General features: G+C 46.2%; 1 protein-coding gene across 2 annotated transcripts in view; it reads left to right on the top strand.

Moving 5' to 3' along the window:
- Positions 1 to 2914: 2914 nt before the first annotated feature.
- IL2RA (interleukin 2 receptor subunit alpha) overlaps positions 2915 to 19356 on the top strand; it is a 55349-nt gene continuing 38907 nt past the window's right edge. The window contains exon 1 of one of the 2 annotated variants that reach the window (XM_025445369.3): positions 2915 to 3309. In XM_025445369.3, the coding sequence (XP_025301154.1) occupies positions 3246 to 3309 (64 nt within the window). In that variant the 5' untranslated portion in view covers positions 2915 to 3245. The remainder of the gene's footprint in view (positions 3310 to 19356) is intronic. The other variant, XM_025445370.3, reaches the window with a different exon arrangement.

Below are 19356 nucleotides of genomic sequence, written 5' to 3' on the forward strand. Positions count from 1 at the left end.
CTCTGGTCACATCATTCCAGTCAGCAGGAAAGAAGAAATGCCAGGGTTTCCAGTAAAACTAATGAGGTGGAAGTCCAAAACATCATTTCCACTAACGTTTCTTGGCAAGAACTTCATCATAGAATCATAGCTATATGGGATGCTACGGAGTGTACTCTATTCATTTGCCCAAGAAGAAAGGAATAATGATTCTGGTGAACTGCTAGAGGTTTCCATCACACTGTCATGTTGTGGCTGTCAATTTAGTGGTCTCTGGACTGTCATGTAACTTGAATTTTAATTTTATCATGTGTTTCTGATATTACACAGTTTGGTGAATACCCAATATTTATACTGCAGAGTCAGTTCTGTGACTAAAATAATTTTACATGGTTTTCCAACTGGGACTGACATGAGCAAGTAACGAGTCCTAACATTCCCAAGAGAAAGTGAAAAAATGCAACCTGAAATTTCCTGAAAATGGAGAAGTGAGCTTCTAAAGGCAAATCAGCTGATAATTTTTTTCTGAGCAGTGTGCAATTTCGATGCTTCTCTCTCTCTGCCAACATACCAATGTAAGATAGGGTATAAGGATTGTCAAATGTGGCCTCTGATAGAGGATCTACCTAAGATCATGATTCCAACACTCCTCATAAAAATTACTATTATATGGTTTAAAAGACCCCCTGAATCGCTATTTTCATTTTAATAATTTGTATACCAGGCGCCTGGGTGGCTCAGTCGGTTGAGCAGCCGAGTTTTGGTTTCAGCTCGGGTCATGATCTTCATGATGAAGTTCTTGCCAAGAAACATTAGTGGAAATGATGTTTCGGACTTCCACCTCATTAGTTTTACTGGAAACCCTGACATTTCTTCAGCTCCTGAGATCAAGCCCCACATCTGGCTCCAGGCTGAGTGTGTAGTCTGCTTGAGATTCTTTCTCTCTCTCTCTCCCTTTGCCCCTCTCCTCACTGGCACACACATGTGCTCACTCTCTCTCTCTTGAAATAAGTGAATCATTAAAAAAATATTTGTATACTTTTTTATAATAAAAGTGAAAAAAGATATTTAATATACTTTATTAATATTTTATTACTTTATTACTAATAAAATAAAATAGATTTAGCTCTGCTAATCATTATGAGGAGGAGCTGAGGGAGGTTCTGTTGTAAAGCAAAAAAAAAATCATGCTTCAAATTTGGTTATTTTATAAAGAAATTAATTGATTTGTGAGATTAACTTTTGCTGTCTTCTTTAACCCAAATGTACCTTATGAGTCCTGGTTAGTATTTCTTTGATCCTCAAACAATTGGTAAACAAATATCATTAAGTTTAATTTTACTTTAATTCATAAAAGAAAAAGAAACTGACATAAAATTGAAGGTATTAGTAAACTAGGTATTTTTCACTTTCCATCAAGAAATGTTAATTCCTAAGACCTTTCTAGAGGTTAAGAAAAACATGAAGGTCACTAAAAATCTTGGAGGTAATTGTGGTTTTATTTGCTTCTTTATTACATAGATGCTTACTCTTTGAGCTTGTCTGGATTTCACATCCCGTGGCCCTATTTTCCTTTTACTACTTAATCTTGCTGCTAGCCACTAGCTTTCCTCTTTTCCTTCCTTTTTTTGAAAAATTCAGCCCTAAAATTTTCAGGCAGAGCAAAGCAAGGGAGACAAAAGCAGTTTCTGGTGGAAGGTGATACAGTAGCCCAGAATAGTGGTGGGGTCACAGCCCAAAGGTAGTGAAGAAGGTGTCTCCAAGGGGATGCTGTCTGGAATGAGGAGTCAGGGTCTAAGCAGAGTGGAACAGGGGTCCCTACAGGGAACAGCCCAGTGGGGGGAAGTCAGAACCTGATCACTAAAGTATCGACGGGCAATGGAACATCCCCCAGCAACTACTGTTACATAGTTTATTGGGAGGAGATTTTTTTATGGTACTTACAATTTTTCTCGAAGTTTGTTTCAAAATTATACAATAATAACTACAGCTAGCAAAAAGCTCCAGTTTAATCAGTGGGACAGGCTCTTGGGATAACAGGAATTGTCACACTCATGCATACAGTTGAAAATGTTTCCAGCAGTGAGATTAAGCCTGCTCTGGAATCAAAAAATAATCTTGTCACACTTTGATAAGTGTCTCCCTCCCAGAAAGAGATTGGTTGACTATTTTTCTCTGCAAACTCTGGTACTCAGCTTGGAAACTGCTCTTAGTTCATTTGCAGAATTCCAAGGCTCTCTTCAGAGGCAGTTGCTTTTCCAAGAGAATGTCAGGGGTAGAGATAATACATAGTAGAATCATGAACCGCCTTGGTTTGGCCAGATGGTTTCCTTTTGCTTGTTCCCGAATATTTTAAAAATTGTGTTTTACTATACCTAGATGATGGCTAATAGACATGAATTTCCAGATAGCAAAACACAGTCAACCATTTCATGAAAAGCAGACATAACTCTGATAATTAAACAGGGAAGAAAGATTTGATTTTGAAAAAAAAAAAAAAAGAAAAGCCCAAGTTTAAAACTAAAGCCCACTTTTAGTACAACGCACAACCCTTTAAGAGAGGCAAAATATCTTGTAAAATGACAAATCACATTCAGGCACCTGGACATCGTGGTGAAATAATTATGGCTACTACTGAATATAGATCTCGGGAGACAATTCATGAATTCTGAGTATGAGTCAGTCTTCTGCATCCTTTTCAATTACCTGAATATTGAGGACCCCACCATGGTCCCCCATCTCATCATGTGGCACCTGCTGACTCCTCCAGGAGCTGCAGGTCTGGGGAGAACCTCAATTTCACAGTGATGTCATTTATGAAACACTAAAATGAGACCACTGCCAAGAAGTGCTTGCTCACCCTCTTTCAGCAGCAGGGGAATCTCCCTTTCCTTTTCTGGGTGAAGCTGAAAAAGGATTCATAAATGAAGTCCATCCTTCTCACTAACCCCAGCCCACACCTCCCAGCAATTGAACTTGAAAAAAAACCTGGTTAAAACCACTTCCTATATTTGAGAGTAAAGGGGGTTAGGCACAATTTCCTGGCTGAACAAAGCAGCCTAATACTTATAGAGAACAACTCCAGACTGTCATAGAGACTGGAGGGACCACAGCAAAGATGACACCCCGAACGGACTGATATCCTTTCATCTCCCATCCTCCCAGCATAATGAAATCAAGAGGCTGGTAGCAAACTCAGCCTTCTGCAAAGAAACACTTTCTCTTCACTGCCCTCAAGAAGGCAGCTTATCCCACGTGCCAGGAAGATGGAGCCATGTTTGCTGATGTGGGGAATCCTTACATTCATCACAGTATCTGGCTACACGACAGGTAAGAGCTCACGGGTGCCCTCAGAATCTTGGAATTCTAATGGATATTACCTCCTCCCATCCACAGAATTGTCTGCGGGCAGGCGGGCCGGCGGGGGGGGGGGGGGCACCTAAGTAGAAAGTGCAGACAAAGGGGTTGAATCTTGAAGTCTACCCCTTGTCCGTGACCCACCAGGGCCCCATGTTATGCTTCAATCATCCCTGACCTACAAACAGAGCTTGAAATGGTGGGATCTCCTGCCACTCAAAGTCTTTTGACTAACTCTGGGGTGAATAGAGTGCCATGATATTTGAATGTTAACAGGATACTAATGAGCAGATTCCTCAAGAAGTTTTCTCTTATTTTTCAATGTATTCAGTTTTTCATGGCTTCTAATCAGCTGTAAGATAACAATAAAAATCTACTAGGTATCTCTCTAAGACCAGGATAACGTCCTGAGATGTCAGTAACTAATATAGGAAACACTGGGATAATTTAAGATCCCAAAGGAACTGTATGCTGTTTTTTCACTGCCTCAGGAAATAATACCCAGGATTCTCCTTCATGTACAATGTCATAGAAATTTTAGAAAGCATAAGCATACTCACTTTCAGAACCCTATTTTTTCTTATATTCTCATGTGTATATATGCATGTTATGTACACACATATGCAAATTTTGGATTTCATTCATACTTTCAAATGGGTTTTATCAAAGATGTTTTTTTTAACAAATAAGAAACCACTAACTTCTACCTCAAACCACCTTTCCTAATTGAGTGTGAATTTTCTAATAACGTCTTCCCTTGCTTACCCAGGAAGACAGATATCAAAGTCTATAATTTTATAGCCTTAATTTCTAGATGTATGATAATGCTAACTGGCCATAGGAAGATGTGTTAAGAAGTGAAACGTATTGATGCATATAAGGAGGATTACGTTGGGTTATGTTGGGCTGTGAACTGACCCAGGGGTAGGAATTTCTTCACTTTGGAGTTGAAGAGGGCATGACGGAAGGCTTATGAGATGATTTCTCTTTTAGCATGGTCTTTGCAAAGTGGGAGGATAGTCCAAGTTAGGACAGAAAAACCTTTACAATAAATCACGACCTATCTCTGGGAAACACATTTCAAGAAAACTTGTGTTATTGCTAGCCACTGGTGACTTATCTGAAGATATGAAACGTCTTGGTGGCAGTGTGACACGTGGAATATTACAAAGACTTTTCCATTCACTTGGGTCTCCAAAAATCTATTCAATACCTCTTAGTCCCTGTCTCAATACTGTAGGAAATATGAGAGTGAACAAGACAGTCTCAACCCTTAAGAGACATAACCTAGTAAGGGAGGGAAAGGCATGGGTATCATAACAGTACTACAGATTAGAATTTGATCAGATCTGTGTAAGCAGGACTAACAGAGAAGCTTCATGACAGGAGCATGCAAAAAGAGCCCTGAGAGACTAGTAAATTCCCCTAAGTAGACATTCCAGAAAGAAAGGTCTCTGTGAGCAAAGACACAGCAGAGCAGCAAGTGGTCTGCTGTGGCCCCAACACTGGATGGGCATGTGGGGACATCGAGGATCAAGTCTGGAAAGATAGGATGGGGCCAAATGAATGCTCCAAGGCCTTGGATAGAAGTTATAAATTTTGCTTTCATTTGGTAGTCAATGACTGACTACCAGAAGATAAAAATGACTGTTTATAGAGTACCTCCTATGTGTCAGACATGTAAGTGTTATTTTAATCTTCATAACTACTTCGCAGGGTGGATATCACAAACTCACTGGATGAAGAACCCAAAACTCAGAAGTCACACAGACAGGCACAGAGTTGGGATTCAAACCCAGGGCTCCCTGACTTACTCTCTTTCCATTCATTGCATACACTTCTATGGAGGTGACTCTGGCATAGAGTGAAGAAGGATCAGGTGCAAGGCCCCTAAATAGTCCAGTCAAAAGGCAAATGAGGACCCAGGTGGTGAAAGAGAGTGAAGTGGTTGAGTTTCTGGGATTAACATATGGTTTAGGAAACACCTCAGGGTAAGAAAGAATCTCATCTCAGACTTTTTCCTCCAAGAGGAGGAACCCAGTCTTAAAATAAACAAGACTTTTTATTCCTCAGGGGGGAGGTCTCTAACGAAATCAAACAGACTGTCAACAGATACAATTTCTAGCTGATTCATAAGGCAGATTTTCATTCTGAAAATTTCCAAAGCCACCAATTAAAATTGTGATGGGTTGCAGAGGATGTATTAGTCAACTTAGGTGTTTTTATTCTCTATATTACTGGGTCCTGGGATGTGGTTAAAAAGAGAATTCTCCTGATGTTACCAACATGGCACGTTAGCAAAGGCACCTTTCTCAGAATTATGGAAATTCTGAAAGCTTATCTATACTTTGATCATCTTTCTTTCATTCTAGGAATTCTGTGATCAAATCTTCACCCCCTAGACTGAAAAAAAAACAAAACCAAAAACCCAAAGTATGGAAACCCATTAAGATGATATTTTTGTCGAATTATCCCTTCTTGTAAAGATTACTGCCCACAGTGGAATTTCCCATCTTCTCATTTGTCATTAAAACCCAAAATGTTTGGGTTTTAATGTTTAAACTCTCCACACTTAATCATTCCACTTCTCTAGATCCCAAAGCATTATTATCATGGTTAATCTTGTTCATCTTTAAGATATGCCTTGGAGAGACAGGGCTTTGCTAATCTTAGAGAATATTTCATAGATCAGTTGCTACTTCCTTTAAAACAGCATGTCTTAAATAGGCAGTGCTGTATGTCACCTGCCCCTATGCTCCATTTTAGGTTTGAGAAAACCAAGGCACACAAAAAAAGTGACTTCACTCATGGTCAGAGGTACTAGTAAAGAATTGTTATTGATCTCTACAACTTGATTACTTGACCCCACTCATCTTAGATTTCTTATTTTATTATGAGATTTCCTTGGCTAAGTCTTGAGCATTCTGGATACTTCTTATAATGTCTTGTTAAAATCATTCCTGTAACAGCTAGAGTCACCCTTGAGTCAGGCTATCCCTCAACACAGTGGCCATTCAAGTGAATTTCCCTGCTCCCCTCCTTGTCCAGGAGTCAGTAGAAACCTCAAAACTTAAGAATTCCCTTAGAAAGTAGGGTCTGTCACCTGAGGTCAGTGGAGAGAAGAATCAGGAGAAAACTGAACTTTGCAGGGAGATGAAAGTGGGTGAAGGCAGCTCCTCACAAATATTGTTGGAGGACTGAAGACAAGACATGAAGAGCACGACTTTTGACAAGTTGCTCTACCTCCCTGGGCCTCAGTTCCTCTCTGTAAAATGAGCAGGTTGATAGAAATGATTTTGAGACTCCTGTTGTTTTGTCAAAAATTCTTAAAAGGAAATAAAATAAGCTCTGCTTAAAAGGCATTTTCAAGCTGGGGTATTTTCAGATGAGAAAGTTTCCAGACTAAAGACATACACACAGGGTCTGGGTTAAAGAGACATTTAAGTGGCAGAGTACCAAAGCCTGACATCTCATTGCAGGTTATTTCCAACTCTTGAAAGGTACACCACTGCACTCAGGCACGACCCACTGCTTCCGTACATGCTGCAGTTGTGAGCATGAAGGCAAACACACCACCGAGTGCTGGTGAGGCACTCTACTGCTTGCCTGCTTCCTCAGGGAATCTTCATCCTCAAACAATTTCCTTGTTCCTCACAGGAGAGGTCTTACATGAGTGGGAAACTATTTCTCTTCTCTTTATTGCTGGCCATTCTCTGTGAGGAAAGGAAAGGTCTTCACTCAATTGATTGATTCAAAAGTTATAAGCCCTCCATCCCTGAAAATGTCCAAATTGAGGCCTTCTAGCTACTTCTAGAGGATGCCATTGAGAGGTGCACATGCTGGCCAGGAAGAGGGACAGGGTGGCATTCTGGCCTCTTTCCAATCTTCCCCCATGGTTGTCCTCTATCTCCTTCCAATCTCTATGTTTTACTTCCCCTTCTAGAAGATGAAATTAAAGATACGTGATTTTCTTTTTTTTCAAGTACAAGAGCACACATGGGTGCATATTTTTGGCTTTAGGAGAAATAGCACAATCCAGTCCACTGTCTGCCCCCTGCCCCAAACTCTGGGCAGTGGTGAGAAACAGAAAAGAAAAGGGGATTGGAACAGGAAGGCAACTGAGACTGGGTGAGGGGAAGCCTCTGAAAAGGTAGAACTTGAACCATAGGTTTATTTGTGTTCAGCGAGCTTCTAGTGGCCAAACATTTGGAGTAAAAAGTTCCTCTGCCTCTTTCCTCTCCACAAAGTCATGGGCTCCCTTTCTCTGGAAGTGGTTAAGTGGAGCCTCAATGAGCAGTTGTCAGATATGGTGCAGAGATTTCCCAAACCAGGCAGGAAGCTGAAGTGAGAGCCTCTGATCCCTTTGGACTTAGAATCTGTGACTGCTTCTCTCCAGGCTAACAATAAGTGCCCACCCCGGCATCAGTGTGTGGTCCACCTGGGGGCCCTCAAAAGCTTCTTGGGAGATGGTCTCTAAACTTCTTAAGATCCTTGTCTTTTGTTCAGCTCTTCATCTAGGCGAGGTGAGGAAAATTCAGAAACCCTTAAAGATCTTCCTCCTCACCTGTCTTCCTAATAATTAATTTCTTCAGGAAGTTATTCTTTGGTGGAGTCAGCCAGTGCCCCCCAGGTAGCATCAAGGGGGCCAAAAATAAATAAACAAACAAACAAACAAACAAATAAACAAATAAATAAATAAAAGGCCTGGAGAACCTCACTGCATAAAGATCAACTCACTTGTCACTTCTATACATAGAGCCTGAACATTTCAACAGGGAGAACAATGTGACAGCAAGAATCCATCTAGCTTTTCCATTCTTAATCTTTTTTGAATGGTGAGTCCTTGAGAAAATTTGATGAGATCTGTCTCCTTAGAAAAATGTACCTATACACACAAAATTTTGGAGTATAGTTATCTGGGTCGTAACCTTCCTGTAAACCAGGGTCACCCAGTAAGACCTCTGAATTGTTCTTTACCATAATAACACTCATAGTCATGAACAGAAAGAATGACACACAGAAAGTTACTCTCCCTGGTAGGAGAGCCGTAGCCGGCTTGGCAAAGTCAACTTAAGAGGTATGGTTGTACCTAGCGAGGACAGCAAGACAAGGGTGCTAAGGACAAACCAAAAACACTAGGCAAGCAAGAAGAATGAAGAGCCAGAACTAGAATCCAGGCCTCTTAGATTCCAGTCCACTATTCCTGCATGTGTTTATATGGGACACTCAGTGATATGCATCCATCCATCCATTCACTGGTTACGATCATCAAGATGAAAGGGGGTGTGGTCCTTGCCCTCAAGCTGCTCATGGCTTAACATTGGAGATGAAACATCTGTTGGGCAGTTCCTTCTAGAAGACGGTCAAAGGAGAGCAAACAGTGTCTGCCGATGAGTCAATACCCATCGCTGAACCCCCGCCAGGCTTTCAAATAAGTCACCCACTTAGGGGCAAACAGTAATGTAATTGTCTCTAGGTATTTTCGGTATCTTCCACCCTAAGATTACTCAGATAGTTTTTGGCTATTTGACTTATCTTATGGTTACTCTTGGATTTGCATCCATCAATAAGAGAACACAAATCTCACTGAAAATTGTATTTACAGCAGCATTTCCCAGGGTATATTTGGGATGCTTCAACAAATGATATCCAAGCCTCACCCAGGACCAATTAAGACCAGTTAGGGTAGACTCTCTGAGGATGAGAAGTGGACATAACAGTAACATTTTTTTCTAAGTTCCTCAAGTGATTTAAGACACAGGATTAAAATCCACAGAATGACGATGTCCATGGTTGGTCTGATTCCATGATTTCAATTCTATTCACTAAGAATAGGTTCCTTAACATAGTACTTCCCAAAGTTTAATGTATTTACAATCACCCCAGGGAATATTGTTATGTAGCAGATTCTGATTCAGGATGTCTAGGGTGGGGACTGAGATTGTGGTTCAAACAGGCTCCCATGTGAAGCCCATATTGTTGGTGCAGGGACCTCATTTTGAGTAGCACGGACCAAGGCAGAGCTTGCAACTAAAATGGGAAAACCAATTTGGGAAAGACACAAGATCAAATATTTCAAAGTAGTACACAGCAAAGTCAATGCATGCCATAGCGATCAAAATAGGGAGGGTAATATGCTTTCTGGAGAGTCTGGAAAGGCTCTAGGACATAACGACTCTGAATTTGTGCTTATGACTATCAGGACTTGGGGGAGAGGATAGTAATCTCTAACGATTTTGCTAAAGTTGTAGACGTGGGTCATGCCTTGTGAGTAATAGACTGAAAACTGAGGTCTTTATGAGGGCAATGAAATCAATGGCCCATATTTCATGTATAAACAGAAGCATTTGCGTGTGTGCTGAGTAAAATGAGGCTCAAATGGCTAGTGGTTCTCTGATGAAAACTAATACTTTTGCTCAGACAAAAAGCACCTGAGTCCTCCCCTTACTTTCATCCTCTAGGTGTCTACACATGTCAGTGGTGTCTGGTGGATTTCCTTCACACAATGAATCATTGGATCAGCATCACCAATACCATATGACAGCCCTGGTAATAGTCAGGAAGTCTGGGATCTAATTTCCCCACTAATTTTGCCCCTGACCTGGCTGCAGCTAACCACATACCATGAGGCTAGATTCTAGGGGTTTCCATCCTGACAACCCATCCCTATGTCCCCACGCCCCCAATTCATGGGGCTTTTGATCAGCAGCTCAACTGGATATCCACATATGGGACAATTTCAGACAGAAAACTCTAAGGCACCAGAATGTGGGCAGTATGGGTGGGGGGTGACCAGAAGTTCACCTCACTGGGAAGATGAAGGGAAGGAGTCAGGGGCCGATCTGAATGCCATCTGAATGCCTCTAAGCAAGCCTGCTCCACGGTGGAAGGCAGGTGGCAGGTTAATCAGATGTGCTTTCTGGAACCCCCATGGGCCTCCTGCCATACATGGTGAGAAAGTAGGCTGGTGCCAGGAGGCTAGGAGCAGTTGAGTGCTTTTCCCCAAAAGTAGAAGAAAAAGCAGCATCTTTATTTCTTTTTTTTAAGATTGTATCTATTTATTCATGAGAGACACACACACAGAGGCAGAGACACAGGCAGAGGAAGAAGCAGGCTCCATGCAAGGAGCCCGATGTGGGACTCGATCCCGGGACACTGGAATCACACCGTGAGCCAAAGGCAGGTGCTCAACCACTGAGCTACCCAGGTGCCCCGAGCAGCATTTTCTAAAGAACAAATAGAGGCAATTGGTTCCTTTCCCCAGAAAAGCATGAAGAATGGCCCGGTCTCCAGGACCTACTGCGGGAGAGAAGTGGGAGCAGGTGAGCGAAGCTGTAGGCTGGGGACAGCGGACCGCGGGGAGCAATGCGGCCCGCAGACCTCATACCAGTGCCTACTGCCTGCTTTCAGGCTCACCTGCCTTCAGCCTTGTTCCAAGAAACTTTTTCGACAGAGATCATATTACCAGGAGCTAACACTCACGGCCTGCACGCTCCCTTTCAGGTGTTCCCTGAAGGCAGAGCGTCACTTCAGTTAATCTCAGAATAAGTGGGCCCTAGTATCATCCCCGGGTTATAGCCGGACACCGGAGCTCGTGCACGTTAAGTTGCCCAGTCATACAACTAGGGAAACTTGCGTTCCTTACTATTCTCCTAAACTGCTGCCAAGGTCAAAAATTCAAGCACCGTATTAATAAAGAAGTTTATTCTCGCTTTGTAAAAAGCTTAACTAAGGGCACCTGGGGGCGCTCAGTGGTTGAGCATCTGCCTTCGGCTCAGGTCATGATCCCAGGGTCCTGGGATCGAGTCCTACATCGGGCTTCCTGCAGGGAGCCTGCTGCTCCCTCTGCCTATGTCTCTGCCTCTCTCTGTGTGTCTCTCATGAATAAATAAATAAAATCTTTAAATAAATAAATTTTTAAAAGCTGAACTAAGTATCTCTAAGGTATGGCCCACTGCTCCTGCCATTGTGTAGATTTCTGCATCTGTGCTCACAAAATCCAAACCCTGCCACCGTGTCACTGCCCTGGCATCCACCCAAGGGACCCAAGTAACCTCTTAAGTCCCATCACTTCCTTGGAGTCTTAAATTCTCTGAATCCTGCTGTTCCCCTCCACGGCTCTTTCCACCACCACCACCACCCCGCCCCTCTGAGCAGCTTGGAGTGTCTTTCTTGCTTTTGACTGCTTCAAAGAAAGCACTTAAGTGGAGCCAAGTCTGCCCCGGCCGCCCACAAAATAGAGGAAATTCTGAGCACCTTCAGGCATGAGTCAACCCCACCATGTTCAGGAATCTCTGCCCACGGAATCACCCACTCTTTTCTGTTTGGGACCGAAATAGATACCTTCTTTAGAAGCCTCGCTGCTTTTGGTATTCTCGGCAAGAAAAAAAAAGAGAAAGAAAAAAAGGCAGGGATAAGGTGTATGCCCCTGAGGCGTGATGGTGGGAGTCTGCTCTGCTGTGGAGCGTTTCAGAGCTTAGAAAACATTGCCACCGAGGTGCAGTGGATAGACGGGCACGGGAGGGAAGCGGAAGGGTGGCAGGGGACAGCCTCCTCTGCGGCAGGACTTTCAGTGACCTGTTCATTCCTTTGCTTATTAATCATTCAGCAGGTAGTGCTTGAGCAACGACTATGTGTCAGATGAGGGGTTAGAGATGAATGTAGTAGCCCAGTCCGTGGCCTCCGGGAAGTCCTCGCCCAGCGGGAGAGAGAGGCAGTGCAGAGAGCAGGGGCGCCTGGGGGGCTCAGGGGTTGAGTGTCTGCCTTCAGCCCAGGGCATGACCCCAGGGTCCCGGGGTTGAGTCCCACATCGGGCTCCCTGCCTGAAGCCTGCTTCTCCCTCTGCCTGTGTCTCTGCCTCTCTCTCTGTGTCTCTCGTAATAAATAAATATTATAAAGAAGAAGAAGAAGAAGAACAAACCGATTGCCCCCAGGGCCCCCAGGCATTTCAGAAGCACCGTGTAGACAGTGCTGGCCAACCACCACATCCCCAGCTGTGTGTGAACAGGCCCCGAACCCTGGACATGCAGCAAGCACGGTCCTCTCCGAGAAAGAGATGAAGGGAACCGAATCCCTGCTTATTACTCAGCTATTAGAAATGACAAATACCCACCATTTGCTTCAACGTGGATGGAACTGGAGGGTATTATGCTGAGTGAAGTAAGTCAGTCGGAGAAGGACAAACATTATATGTTCTCATTCATTTGGGGAATATAAATAATAGTGAAAGGGAAAATAAGGGAAGGGAGAAGAAATGTGTGGGAAATATCAGAAAGGGAGACAGAACGTAAAGACTGCTAACTCTGGGAAACGAACTAGGGGTGGTAGAAGGGGAGGAGGGCGGGGGGTGGGAGTGAATGGGTGACGGGCACTGGGTGTTATTCTGTATGTTAGTAAATTGAACACCAATAAAAAAAAATAAAAAAAAATAAAAAAAAATAAAAAAAAAAGAAGCAAAGCCGAGGGGTTTCTCCATTGCAAAATGAAACGAGCCCCTGGGAGCAGACAGGCCCATCCCCTCGGGGAAAGATGGGTTTCTTACGATGCCAAGTAGAGGGCGGGGGGATCATTTCTGAGAGTTTTGCTTGACGCCCTGAAACTTAGCTTTGACGTCAGCTTCTTCCTGTCTGGGAGCCGTGTGAGTTTCCCGGGAGTTTTGGGGGCGCTGACTTTGCAGGAGGCGCCGCAGCTGACAGCTGTCCTGGCCGCGGTGGCTTCCCCGCCTTGAACCCAGCTGAGCAGCCGTGTGGTGTCTGCTTCCGGCCCCTGTGGTAGTGACACCTCTGTTCAGAGCCTGATTTAGAATAAAAGGACCTTTGTAAAGAGAAAACTCCTTATTTTAAGTGGAAAGCAAAACAAACAACTACCAAAAAAAAAAAAAAAAAGCCTTTATATAATGAAAGGCAGTTTCCTCCGACACCCAGCTGGCCCCCGGGGGAGCAGAGACCGCAAAGGGTAAGCGTGTCAGCCCGAAGCGAGCAGCTCGTGTCGTTCACGCTGGGGCTTTCACTGGCTGTCACCGCCTTTCACCCGGCGGCCCTGCAGTTTCACTTTCCGACTCCCAGGGTCTCGGCCGGCTCACAGCAGGTGCGTGCGATGAGCCGCGCTGGGCTGCACACCCCGCACCCGGCACCCCAGGCCAGCCCTGTGCGCGGGTGGGGGGCACGATCGCTCCCATTTCCCAGGCCGGGGGTCTGAGGTGTTGAGGCCAGGGGCCGGGCGGGCTGTGTGCAGCAGAGGAGCACCGGCACCAGGTCCCGGGCTTCCTGGCCAAGCCTCCAGGGCCCTCACTTTAGGTAGCCTTTCGTGCATCCCCAGATAGAGTCCCCTGAATGTCACTTTCGGGGCTGCCTCTTCCCTAGCCAAAGAGTTCCAATCCTTCCCTGCTGCCTCTGGGACACGGTCCGTTAGGATCCTCTATACCCGGGACCAGCTGCAGGCCCTCTGCTCACAGGACACCTCGCTGCATGCACCCCAGCCAGCAGTCCTGTTCTGCAAACGCAACTTCCCCACCAGGGTTTCAGAGCTCGGCTCCTGGGGCACCTTCCCTCTCACCAGAACAATCTTCCCCGTCTCATCTGCTGGCTTGGCCTTCTTCCCAACTGAAAGCATCTTGGGAGGGGAGGGGGTCATGACTTAGGGGGTCTTGAATGCAAAGCCTAGCTCGGACTTGGGTGACCCCGCTGGTCTTCAGAACTGTTGGTGAGTGCCATGGTCTGCAGGCCTAGCCACGGGTGTGCACCCACTGACACAGGGCAGTAGGCGTGGGTGAGGAACCCGTGGGTGGTCTAGGAGGGCAGAGGATCGCCGAGCAGGCGGCAGGGGCCAGGGGGCATCCTCAAGGGAAAGGCTAGGGAGGCCCGCGTGACTAGCACGAGTCGAGAAGACGGGAACCGAGTTGGAAGCGCAGCAGCATGAGCGAGGCCGAGACAAGCGGGTTCTGAGAGCGGCTCATAGTTGCACCAGACTCAGGGAGTTGAGGCGGGTGGTGGATGGGGAGCCTTCAGGGCGGCTGTGAGCTCGGACACAGAGCCCTGCCGAGCTCAGGCCGTTGGACGCATCCTGCAAGGAGCAGGCTACGACAGGGTGGTCGTCGCAGGCCAGGGAAAGACACGATCTGTGCGTTCCACAGTCTAGGTAAGACTCGCTGGCAGGTGGGTCCTTTAAACCTCCGTGGGCCTCGGCTGCTGTGGGTGTAAAATGGGAATAACTGGGGCACCTGCCCCGCTCAACCGGTGGAGCGTTCGACTCTTGATCTCAGGGTTGTAAGTTCAAGCCCCACGTTGGGTAAAGAGAATACTTTATTTTTTTTAAGATTGATTGATTGATTGATTGATTATAGACATAAAGAGAGAGAGAGAGGCAGAGACACAGGAGGAGGGAGAAGCAGGCCTCATGCCGGGAGCCCAACGTGGGACTCAATCCCGGGACTCCAGGATCGCGCCCTGGGCCGAAGGCAGGTGTTAAACTGCTGAGCCACCCAGGGATCCCAAGAGAATACTTTAAAAAATAAAATCTTGGGGCGCCTGGGTGGCTCAGTTGGTGACGTGTCTGCCTTTGGCTCAAGTCATGATCCTGGGGTCCTAGGAAAAAGGTCCCACATCAGGCTCCCTGCTCAACAGGGAGTCTGCTTCTCCCTCTGCCCCTCCTCCCGTTCGCGCTCTCTCTCTTGCACACATGCATGCTCACTCTCTCCCTCTCTCTCTCTCAAATAAAAAAATAAAGTCTTTTAAAAAATAAAATCTTAAAATGAAATAAAATGGCATGGGAATATCACACCCCCATACCAGGTGCCCAAAAGGCTTGCAAGAGAGCCTGCCTAAGGTAACTGGGACATAGCAGGTGCTCAACAGACATGACTTGCTGGACTTCTCACCTGCAGAGTCCAAGGCCCAGCAGCTATGTCTGGATATCTCACAGGCTTCTCAAACTCAACAAATATACAACTTCCCCCACACACACCCTGCTCTCTCTCCTCTATTTCCCGTTTCAATGAAAAGCATCCCCAATGCACCCCCGCTTGACTCCAGCCCTCACCGCCTCTGAATGTGAGCAGCCTCTCCGGGCTCGCTCTCATCACCCCCGCCGGGATGCCTGCCACAGCCTTCCCCAGACTTGGATCAGATGTGGGACGAGGGCACTGGGGGACCGGGGGCTCCAGCGGCCGCAGGAACAGGGTGCAGCCAACACACGAAGGGAGGTCAGGCTGCCAGGCCCAAAAGCTGCCTTTGCCATCAGCGGGCCCTGCAAGTTCGGGAAGGTCACGGGGTCTTGTGTCTCACTCCCATCGTCTATAAAACTGAGACAGTAACTGCTTATCTAATAATTAATTAATGACTACGTGGCTTTGTTTGTAATCATGCTAATTATACTATAGTATTTTATATACCTTGATTCTTCGTTATATACTTACATTTGATTCTATTTTAATTCTAGTAATAGAAAAGAATAGTTGCGTTAATTATCACTAGTATTCGTAATAGCCGACGTCATAGGTGGCTGTGGAGATGAGGGAAGTCCACATGGATTGAGCGCCTAGAACAGTGCCGGGCGTGCAATAACTCTGAGACCAGGTATGCACCGTCTACGCACGCAAGCAGGTCGACAGAGAGCCCCCTTTGCGTCCTGACATTCTACAGCTTACCAAACAGCTGCCCCGTAGCAGAGTGACGAGTAACAGCTCTTCGACACTGTGCCGACTAAGCCATTTAACCCCAGGGGACAGCAAGCTCCCGACCTGCATCCAGTGCGTCCCTGAGTAGGGCCCAAGCATTGGCTCGAGCCAAGGAAGAGAGTCTATGGAGTTCATGCTTTAATTACCGCATCTTTGATGAGTCGCATTTGTCACTCTTTAGCATGAGGCATTCCCAGTGAATCATGGAGACAGACGTCAAGTTCCCGTGTCCCTGAAAAATGCAGCTGCCTCGGGTTTAAATTCCGTAAGAAGCCCAATATTAAAGCCCGCTGCGGGAGCATCACCTGTGGTCACACCTGGGAACTTTGGGGTATCTGCTGAAAAGAATAGCATCTGCTCACCCAAATGATCAGAGATTGTGGTTTTGTGTGTGAACTGAGAATTTAGGTAGGGCACAGGTGGTGCAGAGGCGACACTTGTCAGGGGGCCCCGGGGAACGGGGAAGACTGTGTGTCCCTCAGCACTCGCCAAGGGAGAGCGGCCCACTCTGAGTCCACAGATGAGGCCCCCAAAAGCCTTTCGGGGGAGTTTGCTATTCTGAGGCCAGTTCCTGCAGTACAGGCGAGGGCTTTTGGTATAATTAAGTGAACAATCTTTACCCCCAGCCTACACTGTGTGGTCCATCCCGTCATCCCACCCACACTGAAACGTCCTCTCCTTCTTCTGTCTGTGGGGTAGCACCCGTCAACATGTGGATTTGGGGAATGCTTTCATGCCGCTGTTTGTGGATACTAAGCCAGATGTAAGCAAGTCATGGTGGACAAGCAGGTGGGCTGCTGCCAAAGCACCTAGAACCCCAGGACTTAACGCAGCGCTTCCCCTTCAGTCACTTGGTGACAGGTGACCCACATTTCCATGAATGGATTGTCACTCTCTCGGAAGGGCTTTGGGCCCTGTCACCAACACATAGTGCATATGTCTTAGTCCATTCCAGCCGCTGTAACAAACACCATAGACTGGGGGGCTTATTAACAACAGAGCTTTGCTTCTTACAGTTCTGGAGGCTGGAAGTCTGAGATCAGGGGCCAGCGTGGTGGGATTCGGGTGAGCACCCGCCCCAGGGCTGCAGATAATGATCTCATCGTGTCCTTGGTGGTGGAGAGCAGAGAGAAGAAGCCAGCTCTTCCGCGGCCCTTATAAGGGCGCTAACCCCATCCATGAGGGTCCCACTCTCATGACCCCTCTCCTCCTAAAGGCCCCAGCTCCTGACACCATCACCCTGGGCAGTAGGGTTTCATCATGTGAATTTGGGGTGGGGTGCAAACATCTAGTCCAAACAGTATACACTATGTCTTGTTTCAAATTGGAGTGATTCTGGAGAACAGGAAGGCAGAGTGTCCTCCGAGTGAGGACAAGAGGGACAGCTGGGACACAGGGTGGCTGCTGGCAACTTTGGATCCAGAGCCACGCGGGCTTCTGAGCATATGGATTCAGTGTGCCTGACACAATTAGGGCCTGTGTCAACACAGCTGGCCCTCACCTGACACCCGGGATGGGCCGTGGTCCCGCAGAGAAGCACCTCACTTCTGAAGGCTCCCTCATGTCCCGAGACCTTTTCCTTATTCCTTCTTTTTCTAGGTTTCCTTTCTGATCTTCAGTTTCCGCCAGCATCGTCCTTACCTGTCTGGTACTCTTTGAAATCTCAGTGGAAACTCTGCTGCTCTGTAGTTGAGAATCTCAATTCTATTTCGTGGAAGAGTCTCGGCAGCAGACTCTGGGTGGGATTCACCAATGTACCATGCTTCTACTAAAAATACTATCCGATCCCAAGAAATAGGTTTCAAAGGTTTGAAGAAAAACTGCTTTTAGATTTCAAAGAACAAGAGTCTATTTTCTAACCCCTTTTTGTTTTTCTTATCTGATAAGGCTTTAATTTTCATCAGGCTGACATTCTGTGGTGAGCGTGTGGTTAACCCTTTCATGTGCAGGAGCTTGTTGCCAACCCAGAAGGCTCCCGGGGCAGACGATAACCGCTCCCTGCCCATTTCACCTGCAGAGGCATTTGGGACTCCCAAACATGTCCCTGTTGATTCAGGGACAGCTGCTGGGAAGACTATTTTTGGTTCCCTGCCTCCTTCCTCCCTTCCAAGGTAAACAGAAAGTTTACCACTTTCCCACCCCACTCCTGCTTCTTTTGTTTTCCCTTGGTAACAAATGTTCTGGAAGGCACAAGCTGTCCTCCAAAGGGTCTTACCCTTGGAGTCACTCCTTCGTGGGGTGTGGGAACAGACTATTTGGCCCGCAGGGTCCAGCCAGACCTCAGAAACAGTGGGTCTGACAACACACAGGAGCCATAGATGATCAGCGCTCATGCTCACAACCGCAGGGTGTGCCCTTCTGCACTGAGATTTTTCTCCCTCAGAGCTCACAGCATCCCCTCTTGTACCCTCAGGGACCATGCACGTTTTCTTTGATGGCACTAACTTCTTTTAACCCTCTGCCCCCTGAGTTCCCAGCCCCATGACACCGAGCTTTGCTCCTGCCACGTTCCCCTCAGCATTTATGCCTGCCGAGCGAAGATGGATGTTTGTTTGCATGACTGACTGACTGACTGACTGAATGAATGAATGAATGAATGAATGGACAATATTGCCAATGCCAATAAGCCCACGCACTTATTCATTGCCTCCTGCTGCCCACGTTGATGAAATACTTTAAATAAATAATAGGTGATGTGGGCAGCCAACAACCACCAGAAATGACTGGAAGTATTCAAACTAAACTGGGGTGATCGGTTGGTGGTGAACAGGAAATTGACCGTGTTTTAAAATATTTGAAATCCATCATAACCTATTCATGTGAACATAGGTGAGAAGAAGGAAAGTCACGGTGAATTATCATAAACAGTTCTTAGAAGATGAATTCAAAGAAACTCCATTTCCTTGTTCTGACATAATCAAGGTTTAAGTAATTAACATTTTAAATATTTTTTTTCCCAGTTCACATAGTAACCTTATATATTTTACCATTTGGCCCTGAAAACAACACTGCTCGAGGGGTGATAATAGCAGCAATGAGGATTTATGGGGCATTTTATAGATTTAAGGTTCCTTCACTCGCATTATTTCCGCTGACACATTTCTGTTATTCATGCCCTTGCAACTCACACGCCAGCAAAACGTTCTACTCGTAGTTCCCTGAACACAACATTCCGTCCGCTGGGGTGACCTAGTCTGCTGAACCTGCGGGGTGAACCCTATTCACGCTTCACCAGTCAAGAGTAGCCTTCCTCCCTACCCGGCCCATGGACAGAGAACAATTCCCCATCAGGGGCACCATGTTGGGAGGCCCAGAAGACCAATGGGCACCAATGGTGAAAGCCAATG

Source organism: Canis lupus, chromosome 2 (assembly GCF_003254725.2).
Source record: "Canis lupus dingo isolate Sandy chromosome 2, ASM325472v2, whole genome shotgun sequence".
NCBI classification, from domain to species: domain Eukaryota; kingdom Metazoa; phylum Chordata; class Mammalia; order Carnivora; family Canidae; genus Canis; species Canis lupus.